This window comes from Laccaria bicolor, genomic scaffold, assembly GCF_000143565.1.
Source record: "Laccaria bicolor S238N-H82 LACBIscaffold_8 genomic scaffold, whole genome shotgun sequence".
Taxonomy (NCBI): domain Eukaryota; kingdom Fungi; phylum Basidiomycota; class Agaricomycetes; order Agaricales; family Hydnangiaceae; genus Laccaria; species Laccaria bicolor.
This window is the reverse complement of record NW_001889879.1, coordinates 989,017-1,000,630: the sequence shown is the minus strand read 5'-3', so window position 1 is coordinate 1,000,630 and position 11,614 is coordinate 989,017. Positions and strand designations below refer to the sequence as shown.

At 51.2% G+C, this 11,614-nt stretch overlaps 3 protein-coding genes across 3 annotated transcripts; 1 reads left to right on the top strand and 2 right to left on the bottom strand.

Annotated features, from left to right (window-relative positions):
- Positions 1–388: 388 nt before the first annotated feature.
- Positions 389–1,442, bottom strand: LACBIDRAFT_325753 (uncharacterized protein; the record flags this gene model as incomplete). The annotated part of the gene is made up of 3 exons (XM_001879227.1): positions 389–504; positions 600–1,131; positions 1,218–1,442. The coding sequence occupies 3 exons, from the start codon at positions 1,440–1,442 to the stop codon at positions 389–391; spliced, it is 873 nt and encodes a 290-aa protein (XP_001879262.1).
- Positions 1,443–2,564: 1,122 nt separating this feature from the next.
- On the top strand, positions 2,565–5,239 carry LACBIDRAFT_325752 (uncharacterized protein; the record flags this gene model as incomplete). Its single annotated transcript, XM_001879483.1, has 8 exons — positions 2,565–2,698; positions 3,097–3,119; positions 3,323–3,355; positions 3,721–3,738; positions 3,795–3,986; positions 4,035–4,735; positions 4,787–5,178; positions 5,218–5,239. The coding sequence occupies 8 exons, from the start codon at positions 2,565–2,567 to the stop codon at positions 5,237–5,239; spliced, it is 1,515 nt and encodes a 504-aa protein (XP_001879518.1).
- A 5,857-nt stretch (positions 5,240–11,096) lies between these two features.
- On the bottom strand, positions 11,097–11,525 carry LACBIDRAFT_318150 (uncharacterized protein; the record flags this gene model as incomplete). Its single annotated transcript, XM_001879226.1, has 1 exon — positions 11,097–11,525. One exon carries the CDS (start codon positions 11,523–11,525, stop codon positions 11,097–11,099), a length of 429 nt encoding a protein of 142 aa, XP_001879261.1.
- Positions 11,526–11,614: the final 89 nt, after the last annotated feature.

Below are 11,614 nucleotides of genomic sequence, written 5' to 3'. Positions count from 1 at the left end.
GCGCCCGTCGGTCCCGTACCCGCAGGCCCTTGGCAGGATGCTGGGGCGCTCCGCACGGGCGCCGTCGCCCCTTACTTTGAACAGCAACCTGAAGACGAAGAGCAACCAGAATACCAACCTTCTCCTGTGTCCTCCACGGGCTTGAGTTGGCCAGCATCAGGACACTCCAGCACTGGTGACTCCGCAAGTGATTATGGTTGGCCTGCCTTCAGAGAGGCGCAGCCAGGTGGTAGTGAGGGAGATGAAGATGGATCTGGGCTGATGGATCTTGATGAGGGTGACTCTTGAGTGGCAATTTTTACTTGAGCAATAGGACATGTATATATCTCTTCTGGGTGCGGAGCAAGGACTGTTGACTTTCGAGGGTCCACACGTGCGGACCTTGTGACTAAGAGGCGCCAGCACCATGTTGACGAAGAGGCGCCAGCACCATGTTGACGAAGAGGCGCCAGCGCCATTTTGACGAAGAGGCGCCAGCGCCATTGTGACCAACAGGCGCTAGCTCTGAAAACTTACCAGGCGGCGCAGGCGCACTAGCCACAACGGCAAAGTTACTGTGTAATGGCGCTCGCCGAATGGCAGCTAGCAATCATATATACTGGTGTTCATCCATGTGCCCGCTGGAACTCCTAACCTCTCATGAACTTTATTGCGCATGTAGTATGAAATGCACCCCCTTTCTCCCCCTTCAAACACTGCCCCATGTGAGATCACTTTGCCAGCAACCCCAACTATTGTCGATGGGTTGTACTTGATGGATATGCCTAAACCCAGGAAATCCATGATTCCAGTCAAGTCTTTCTCTCCCAAAGGCACTAGGACATCAATCCACTCATTGCACCCTTTGGTGTCACGGTGTACTGGTGTTGACCGGTTGCTAATCACTGACAAGGCGCTGAAAGGGGGAGTCCAATGCTTCAGCGCCATGTACAATTCTTCCTCATCATCCACAAACCCATTTTCTGTCTCGAGGCGGTGGAGTGCCTCCATTCCCTGCTCATAAAGTTGTGGATGTATGATACTCAGGATGGCGCCAATCAAAGCAGATGACTCTTGCATTTCCAGGCTCCACTGCGCCCCAACGGCGCCACGCTTCATTTGCACGCTGACTTCAAGCTTGAACTTGGAAGACTGCAGATCGTTCAGACTTTGTTTATGGATCCAAAGAGATTTCACACTTTGTGCCCTTGCTGGAACCATGCTGGCGATAAACTCACGGTCCCGGGCTTGAGTTGTTGACATTGCTCTGCAGGCCTGTAGTGCATTTTATGATTCCTCCAGTTAGTAGTAGCCTTGTCGTCTATCGTCAAAGCTGATTCAAGAATTTTGAGGAACTTCCAGATCTGCAACTGAACAGGGTTTGAGATTGTACACCCAGCGGCCATAGTCACATACCTAGCGTGCTCCTGAAAGGATGTCAGGCAAATACCAAACCAGCCCATTGTTATGCATATCCGTTACCACAAAAGGCGAACTTTTATGGACAATAGGTGAATAGATGGGCGGGTACCTATTCAAGATTTTCTCTTCTGTTTTACGATTTTGTCCGGTCAGGGCGGCGCCGATGGTATCGCAATACCTCGTGGCATCCCATGTTGTGCGGACTTGAAGAGATCAATCAACCAATTACTATGTGAGCAGGCATGGCGCACTTGGGTGTTTGAAAGCCTCAACCAAAACAACAACTATCCCATTGCAGTCATCCAACAGGTCCAGTGTCCAGTGCAGGGGAAAGGGTGTTTTTTGTGCTGTTCCATGGAGGGTAGCCTGGAATTTAGCTTTGAGAAAGTCAGCTATTTCTTGAGTGAGCTTGAAACTACTCAAGTCTTGCAGCATCGCAGCAAGACCGGGGAAAATGGGTGGGGAATATTGGCTGGTTGGCGAAGAAAAATGTGGTTGCCTGCAGGCGCAACGAGGCTGCTGCCAACACAGATGTACAACAGGTAAATAGTATATCTATTTAACTTTCTCCTACGTGGTCCCCCACAGTTATACTAACGAGGCAGCACTCTGGTTAACTGCATCAAAGACAAATGGGCGCAACAATGGGATCCACGCAATTGGGCGCAACCCATGGGCGCCAGATGTACAACAGGTAAATATTTAACTTTCTCCTACATGGTCCCCCACAGTGATACTAACGAGGCAGCACTCTGGTTAACTGCATCAAAGACGAATGGGCGCAACAATGGGATCCGCGCAACAGGTAAATAATATATCTATTTAACTTTCTCCTACGTGGTCCCCCACAGTGAAACTAACGAGGCAGCACTCTGGTTAACTGCATCAAAGATGAATGGGCGCAACAATGGGATCCGCGCAATTGGGCGCAACCCATGGGCGCCAGGGGTAAAGTCGGCCGATCCGTCCTCTATGGGGCTCTGTACTCGCGGCCCACCCATCTCGCATGGCCTATTTTAGAGTCTCGGCCCAGTCATTGCCAAGGCCGAATTTTTGACAGCTCGGCCGAGTCCGCTGGCCCGCTGTTGATGGGCGCCTGTCACACGCCGCTGGCCCATCAGTGATGGACCCATTTGACTGCCCTAACTGCCACAAAACCAAACATGTCGGGCCAGACACCTCGGCATGCGTTCATGGTTCCTCAAGCACCTGCCGAGGACTGCCGCATTGAGGTACCTCAAGACGCCGTCGATGCCCTTCGTAACACAATCCCGGTCTCCCGTGATGAAGCAATGCGGTGGGTTGATCCATCCTTCGAGGAAGCGGCGAGGCGGGCATATATAACAATCGGTAGCCCTTCTCTCTCCAATATGAGTACAGGCTGGTCTATTTTCAGCGCTATGGCAGCAGTAATTACTTTGTAAAGATACATACCAAAGCTACTTATGACTCTCGCAATGTCGCGTTATTACATGACGGATGATGGGAAAGGCAAAGTCACAGTGCAAATTCATCTGTCCATGTGATGCCAAACAATGGAAGAAGGTCGGAAGATCAAAGTGCAAATTCATCCGTGGACGTCCTGCGAACGGTAGGAACGTACACCCTTCGCAGTCACAAGCTGCAAAATTTTGGGGGTCGATTTTCCTTTCTGGTGTCACTGGTGCCAGTCATGGGTTGTAATATTCTTTGTAGAAGTTCTCCTGACCTCCGTTACAGTAAGTATCTTTCAATCTCTCCATCTTGTGGAATGTACGCCCCTTCACAATCACAGTGAGGTGTGTTCATAGAACTTGGTATTTGAGCTCCGTTATCTCGCAATCACCGCCAACACTTATCATTCTGCAGTTCGACGCGAAACATACAATCTGCTTGCAACGATGTGATTTCCCTGAAAATTCCTGAAATGGTCGCCGAAAAGGTAGACCTTGGGTAAACCGCAAGATTATCCAGGGTTCGTCAACCATTCCAGGAAACTTCAGGAAGAATCATAACATTACGAAGCAATTTTTTATTCGTGTTCGATGATATGCAAAGTGGCACTGTAAAACCGAATTGAGTTGGACTGTAGAACTTCGTACCCAACGCGTTTAATCTCCCGCGAAATCACACAAGGATCCTACCGATTGAGCATTTCATCGATAAGATCAAATGCCACCAGATGGCAGCATTCTGCTTAAATACCAGGAGGCTTTGCCTCGTTCTTCACCGTTCACTAACTCACTCGAGCCTGTGTTCACCCCCTACCACCAACCTACCACTTGATTCACCGACACCGCACGTTGCGCCTATCTACTACCCTCATGGTCAACATACTAGACCCCCCCGCGACGTCATGTAAGTGCTCTAGATCCTCGTCAGTTTGAACGGCTGCTGATCTATACTGCATCAAGACGTCGTAATCGTGGACGCAGGATCAAGCGGGACCCGCCCCTACATCTACAAGTGTCGTGAACATAAGGCTGTACCAGGACATTTTGAATCTTCGACTGATGCGGGGACGAAAATTTCCTTGTTTTATAACGCCAAAGTCACCGAGGTGGTTCGCGACAACGGGACCGGTGCCGCCGGGAAAGAGAACCAAGGTTGAGCCCTCTTTTTCTGGATCATGGAAAGATATAACCTCCAGACAGGTATCCATAACTGTTTCAGGGAGGGGGGGGAGGACGCCAATCAGAGAAAGGCTGCCGTCGAGACTTACCTCGGGGGCTTGCTCACAGAAGTCAAGGAGATCCTAGAAAAGCAGGGTGTCACCGGCGACGCGCTCAAAGATGTCTCGTTCTTTTTCTATGGTACAGGGGGCGTGCGGACGCTTTCTCCCACCAACATAACTGACCTGTACGAAGTCGTGAAAGCTATAATCCTGGACGCCGGATTTGGCGACCTGAAGAACCCGAGATTAGATATTGATGGCGCGATGGAGGCAAAATTTGGGTGGGTTGCGGCCAATTACTCGCAAGGGTACCCCGTTTCCGACTACCGGGTATATGTGGAGATGGGTGGGGCCAGCGCCCAGATTGCTATCCCCGTGCCTCTTTACCAAGATGTCGCGTTGGTCAATGAAAAGGAGAGAGCTATGCGAAGTTTTGATCAAGCTGCCGCCGGGCGGTGTGAGCTGGAGCTGCTGGCGGCATCGGCGTATGTCGAAGCGTTAGAGCCCGGGAAGCAGCTCATCCATGCGAATAAGCGAGCCGACGATATTAATAATAATCAGGGGAAGCACATGAGGATTGCGAGAGTGGAGCCGTTCGGAGGACGGAACGTGTTTTTGGCATCATTCCCAATGGGAGTGGACGAAGGGTACGAGAGGTACAAGAAAGCGCTCCCCGCGTTGGTATGTGTCCCGCATCGCTATCCGAAGAGGGAGTGATGTTGATCTTTGCAGATCAATGCCCCAGACTACAGCAATGCACCGACTCTCCGTGATCCAAGTAGGCGTTACGGGTATGAAAAGGATATCGACATCGAATTTCTCGAAGAAAGATGGACGAAGATAGAGGGGACGCAGTATCGAAACGGCGGCGCCAACGACACTGAAGCCTGGGTGACCGAGGGTGTCAAAGATGCTATACTCGCATCCAGAACAAGAAATGATGACGATACTATCGCGCCCAGGGAGCTTACAGTCCCGTTGGAAATACAAAGTTTCCGGAACCTCCTGGGCCTTGACCCTGTTAACGTACGAATATCTCAGTCAGACACAAGTGTGGTGACGACTCTGTATTTTAGCTACCTGTTAACGTACGAATATCTAAGCACAGGTAGCATCAGTCTTGGGTAAGTAAATGTAAGTAAAAGCGAACTCACCTCAGTCAGACACAAGTGTGGTGACGACTGAGGTGGGAGAAAATAAGGTTCGAGGTTTATATAGGAAAAATGGGTGGCTTGTGTAAAGACTGGTAAATAACGGGGGTAAATGTATAGGATAGAAATAGAGGCGAAAAGATCGAGAGTGAGCAAACAAAAACGTACACGTAAACAAATGAGGTCACGAGGTGTCTCCCTCAACACTCCCCTAGACGCCAAGGGACCTCTAGATGTCCAGTTTGAGCGCTCGGACGAGCTTTTGGTGGGTGACACGCGGGAGTGGTTTGGTAAAGATATCGGCGAGGTTTTCCTCGGAGGGGATTTGGACAAGTTCGATTTCTCCGAGGGCTACGCGCTCCCTGATGTAGTGGTGGCGTATGTCGATATGTTTTGCGCGTGCGTGCCCCTTGGTGTTAAGGGAGAGGGCGATCGATGCAGCGTTATCGCCATGAAGGACTGCGGGGAAGGTACGCTTGAGGCCTATCTCCGACATGAATGAGTACATCCATAGCGCTTGTTGTGCAGCACGCGTGAGGGCCATATACTCCGCCTCTGTAGTGGAGAGCGCGACGGTAGCTTGGCGCTTCGAGCTCCAGGATACAGGTCCACCTGCCAGTGTGAACACATATCCTGAAGTTGATCTGCGTGTATCGATGTCTCCGGCGTAGTCGGCATCGACGAAACCGATTGGGTCGAGGCTCACGCCGCGGTGGTATGTGAGCTTATACGTGAGCGTACCTTTGAGGTATCCGAGGAGGTGAAGCATGGCCTTCCAGTGTGCTGGTCCAGGTTTTGCCTGGAAGCGTGCGAGGACGCTAAGGGCGTAAGCGATGTCGGGGCGAGTTGCTACTTGTGCCCACATGCAGGCGCCGAGGGCTTCGCGGTATGGCTTGTCCTTCATGTAATGCAAGTCCTCGTCTGTTGTGGGTGAATCGGATTCGGATAGGATGATGCCGGAGGGTAGTGGTGTGGTTTTGGGGTTGCAGTTCGTCATTCCGAAGCGCTCTAGGACACGTCGTATGTAAGCTTCCTGAGATAAAGATATCGCACCCGTGGTATCGTTTCTCTCGACTCGAATCCCCAAAATATATCCGAGATCCCCCACATCCTTTATCTCAAAGCAGGCTTCAACTTCCTTTTTCGCTTTCTCCGCACCTTCCTTCGTCGTGGACGCGCCGAAAATGTCGTCGGTGTAGGTGCTGGTGATGGTGTGCTCATTGTGGATGTGACGGGAGTGGACACAGGGATCTGCAAGTGATTTGTAGTATCCCAATGATTCATACGCACCCGTCATTTCGCTCTGAAAATCATATCCGCCTTGCATCATCCCATACAAGGTTTTGACGACCCGTAGAGCCTTGTTCTCCTCCCCTCGGGCGACAAAACCTGGCGGCTGGCGCATGTACGTGGTGAATTTGTTCGTGCTGTAGAGATACGCGGCTACGATGTCGACTTGCCAAAGGTGTAGGTTCAAAGCGGCGGCAGTGGCAGCGACCATGCGGAAGGACTCCAGACGTACGACGGACGCATAAGTCTGATCGTAGTCGAGTCCAGGGATTTGTGTGAATCCCTTTGCGACAAGTCGTGCTTTGCGCTTGATGATGTTTCTGTCGGCGTCGTACTTGTTAGCGTAGACCCACATGGAATCGATGATACGCGCCTCAGGAGGCAAGTCCACCAACTCAAAAACACCCCTGTCCCATAAAACGCCCCACTCCCTTTCCATGGCCTCCTTCCAAAGGTCTGGGCGAGTCATTGCCTCCCAATAGCTGCGCGGTACCTGGGAGTCAGGGAGTGCAGTGAGAAGTACTGTCGTTTCTGGGGTGGGCACTCCAGTCCCCAGGACAGCGAGGCGAGCAGAGCGTCTGGGCGGTACATGATGTTGATTATCAGGCTGAATGACAGGTGGCGTGGGTGCGACGTCGGGAGAAGCTGGTGGTCCAGCATCTGGGTGTAAAGGGGGATCTGTGGCGCGTGGGCGTGGTGCTAAGGGTTTTGGAGGGACAATGACGTTCTTGGCTGTAGGGTTGGCATCCTGAGGAGCTGTAGGCGTCTCGTCGTCATCGTCATCGTCGACGATCTCGAGGGGGGGCATGTCATCGTAGGAGACAGTGCGGTGACCGTGGCCTTCCTCAAAAATGACATCACGACTCTTAATGGTCGTTCCTGATGCCCGATCCCACAGCTTATACGTTCCGCGCCCATAATATCCGATCAGGACATATTTGATTGATCGGGGAGAGAGCTTCAATACGCCTAACTCCACTGGGATCTTGGCGTATGCGACGCATCCGAAAGGGCGCAGATGCGAGATGTCCTGACGTTTCGTTGTCCATTTCTCAGCAGGTATGTAGCCTGGATGTCGAGCGGATGGGATGAGGTTGTCAGTGTAGATGGTGAAGGAGGCGGCATCTGCCCAGAGCGATGGAGGTAAACCGGAATCGGCGAGAACGCATCGGGTTCTTTCGATGATGGTTCTCATCCCACGTTCTGCCACCCCATTTTGGCCATGTGCGTATGGCGCGCTGAACTCCACGGTGATCCCATGCTTCGCTGTATACTCCCTCCATTTCTCGTTGAAGAACTCTGTGCCCATGTCCACCCTAATCCTGATCAGCTTCTTCCCTGTCTCTCGCTCTGACTTCACGTGGAACTCGGCGAAGGCAATGAGCGTCGTCTCACCCGACTTCGAGGCGAGGAAGTATCCCACACGGTACGAGGAGCCCCCGTCGTTGAATACCATCATGTATTCAGCTCCCCCAACAGATCGAACTCGCGCCGGTCCCCACAAGTCTATATAGACTCGCTCCAAGACCTCAGTTTCAGGGACCACCACGCCATCGTACGGGCGCGTTTTCTGCTTCCCATAGATGCAGTCTTCGCATTTTCCCTCAAGGTCAGTGCCTCCCACAATCTCAAGCCCGTCAACCAAACCTTGCTTGACCATGTCTGTGATTGAGCGGACACCAGCATGTCCAAAGCGCCGGTGCCAGACCTCGAGACTCGTGGGCTTATGTAGGGAGCGGGCGATGAGGGCGTGGGTAGTGGTGGGTCGAGATTCAACACGTAGGAGATACATGCCATTATTCCCCATGCCCGTCATTAACGTTCTCTTCTGACCATTGTGAATGTCGTAGAACGTTACACCTCCTCCGCCGAAGAGCGCCCAACAATTCGCCTCGTCAAGTTTACTGATGGAGACTAGGTTGGCAATAAGGTCAGGCGTATGGACTGCCTGTTTGAAGGTGATTGTGGTTCTGAGGGGTCCAGATACGATCGTTTTGGTCACTGTACCATGGCCAATGATGCGAAATTGACCACCTTTGTTCGCAGATTGGCCTTCGTCAGGTTGGGATAGGATGTGGTAGGTGGAGAAGTCTGCGCGGTTGATGAAGCAATGTTTATTAGCAGCAGAATCTGCATAGGTGGGTACGTCTCGGTCTCCTGGTGTGGTAAGGGCTGCTAATGCGTGTGTGATGTCATAGGTTTTCTGTGTGTATGTCGTGACCGCTTCGAGTTCCTCGCCATCCATCGAGGGCGTGGATATTTCCTGAGTGGGGGGATAGTCCCTGTCACCCACGTTCGAGATGAGCGCCATTGTAATCTCTGAGGTAGGTGAAGTGTCTGTGATTGCTGCCGTAACTGACGAAGTATTTGTGGGAGTGCTAGTCTGGGTTGTCGAGCCACGCGCTCCCCCACGCTGACCAAAGCCTGGAGGGAACTGTCCCTCCTTCCCTCCTCCACGCCAGTAACAGTTGAGGATGGTGTGTCCACGACGTCCACAGTTTGGATTTGCGCATTGCAATTGGTTGCGCGCCCCCTTCGCATTAGTCTGGAGTGCCGTAACGACTGTGGCCGGATTGGTGACGGATTTGGAACGGTCAATGCGGTTCCAGTGGATCATTAGCCTGCTAATGACATCCGCTGAGGATTTTGCTTCGTAAAGCGTACCGACCACACTATCCCAGGACTCGGGTAGCGATGATAGAACTATCATGCAGAAGTCCATGTCGTTGATTTTTCCACCAGCATTGTTTGCTAATGCCCACTTGGTACGCAGGTTGGAGATGTGTTTGGGGAAGTCATTCCCATCGGCGAAGACGGTGTTGCGAAGGTCACGCTGGGCGGTGGCCATAGCGAGGTCGGAAGAGACCTTATATTGGTCCGTGAGTGATTTCCATGCCTCAGCGGCCGTACCGTCGAGTTTAAGTCCAAGCCCAATAGCATTTTTGGTGTTATAGAGAAGTAGCGCGCGCGCCCAGGCATCGCGCATGGCCCACTCCGCACCGGAGGGATTGGCAGAATACCACGGAGTGGGGTCATCTGGAAGTGGGATGTTGGGCAATGTGGGGGTGTAGTTTAGCGTCGTTGGGTTTGTATACGGAGCAGGGTTAGGAATAGTACCCAGCAGGTATCCGAGTGCGCCACGGCTGCTAGCAGCGATGGTGACGAGGGTTTCGAAAGTACTGAAATTAGTACCGTCAAATTTTTCTGTCTCCGAAAAGATAGGTGGGTTGGTGTTGGACGACGACATTTTTAATGTGCGTGGGACGTGGGCTCTACGAGTCGCAAGTAATGTGGTAGGGCAGGTAGGTGTCTGTATTCTTGTTATTTAGAGCGCAGCGGGGCCCATAACCTGTTAACGTACGAATATCTCAGTCAGACACAAGTGTGGTGACGACTCTGTATTTTAGCTACCTGTTAACGTACGAATATCTAAGCACAGGTAGCGTCAGTCTTGGGTAAGTAAATGTAAGTAAAAGCGAACTCACCTCAGTCAGACACAAGTGTGGTGACGACTGAGGTGGGAGAAAATAAGGTTCGAGGTTTATATAGGAAAAATGGGTGGCTTGTGTAAAGACTGGTAAATAACGGGGGTAAATGTATAGGATAGAAATAGAGGCGAAAAGATCGAGAGTGAGCAAACAAAAACGTACACGTAAACAAATGAGGTCACGAGGTGTCTCCCTCAACAGACCCTCAGGTAATTGGTGCGAGCGGTTTTTGGCATAACACACGTTTGGGTGGTGATAAGGGCTACACATTCAACTTTGTGGAGCACCTCAGCAAGTTGAAACTGAAGCGCAATGAACCCCACGATACGGGTCACAACGAATACTACGTCAATAATTTTTTCGCAGGTATCTGGATGCGGGAGGTGCTGAAGGACGGCTTTGATATTAACCCAGAAAGCGTGGTATTCACACCTTACAATGGGCATAATGGTCGGTTGAGCTGGACGCTTGGCGCGGCCGTCCTCTATGTGAGCCCGGATCTTACTAACTTGGGTGATGATAGTAGTATGGATATCTGCTGCAAGAAGTTATAGTACTGTCATTGCTTGGTCGTTACCTATGTCAATCATTACCGATTCCGATTATTAGTTCAATTCACAATGCGCTTAGAGACTCCAGATAACATTTTGCGAACATATGCACTTCATTGTGAGGTATGGACATCACTGGGGCAAACTAATATATAGAGCGACATACAGGTACAAGCGAATAAACGAGTTGCACAGAGAAACTGCCGACCAATCCGCTTTCGACCGCTTTCAACGCTTTTGAAAGCGTGAAAGCAAGAAAGTGTTTTCGCTTTAGGAATCCAAGTCCACATTGTTTGAAAAGCGAATTTAGCTTTCAAAAATGGCGAAAGTGGGTGGGAAGTGGCCGTAAAAGAGGTTGAAAAAATAGATGAAAGACTTGTACATAGAAGTGCATGTAAAAGACAATAGGATCTCAAAACATTGATAGAACAATAACAATCCAACGCTACCTCTACCTCTACCTCTACACTACCTACCAGTGTTTATCAATCCTCCAACAAATCCTCCAACCCCACGTCATCGCCTCCAGATACCCCGGCACCTGCTCGACGTCACCTTCCTTTCAGCAGGCCACATTTCGCTCTCCGATACTACCATTCTCCGCATACTTGGCATCTGTCGGGGTGGAGATGAGTAGTAAACAAACAACCAGGCTGCCTTGTCCAGAAGCGAAGAATCGTCGTCCACCGTCGTCGAGGTCAACGAGCGCCGTCAATAAGGTAGAGTCAAGTGAAGCTTCACCAAGTCGGCGTTTTGACATGCAGGAGGCCCTGGTACTTAGAGGTGAACGACACAAACAATGGCCAGAGTCAAGCGAATTGCGTAGACAACCAAGCGACGACACCCCATCCATATCCCACACCTTCCACGATGATGCGTGTCCCGGAGTTTGGATCAGGGGAGAAGGGGGTGAGGTCGGTCGGTTCTTAACGTTCTTAGCCTGGTTGGAGATGCGGTTGTGAAAATCCCTACGAACGCCTCGGCTGCGCATGTACTATTAGTATCAGTCCTCAGTCAGTAAGAAGAGAGGAAAAACGTACAGTCAATTTCTCTTAAAACGACCTCTTTGGGCTCTCCTCG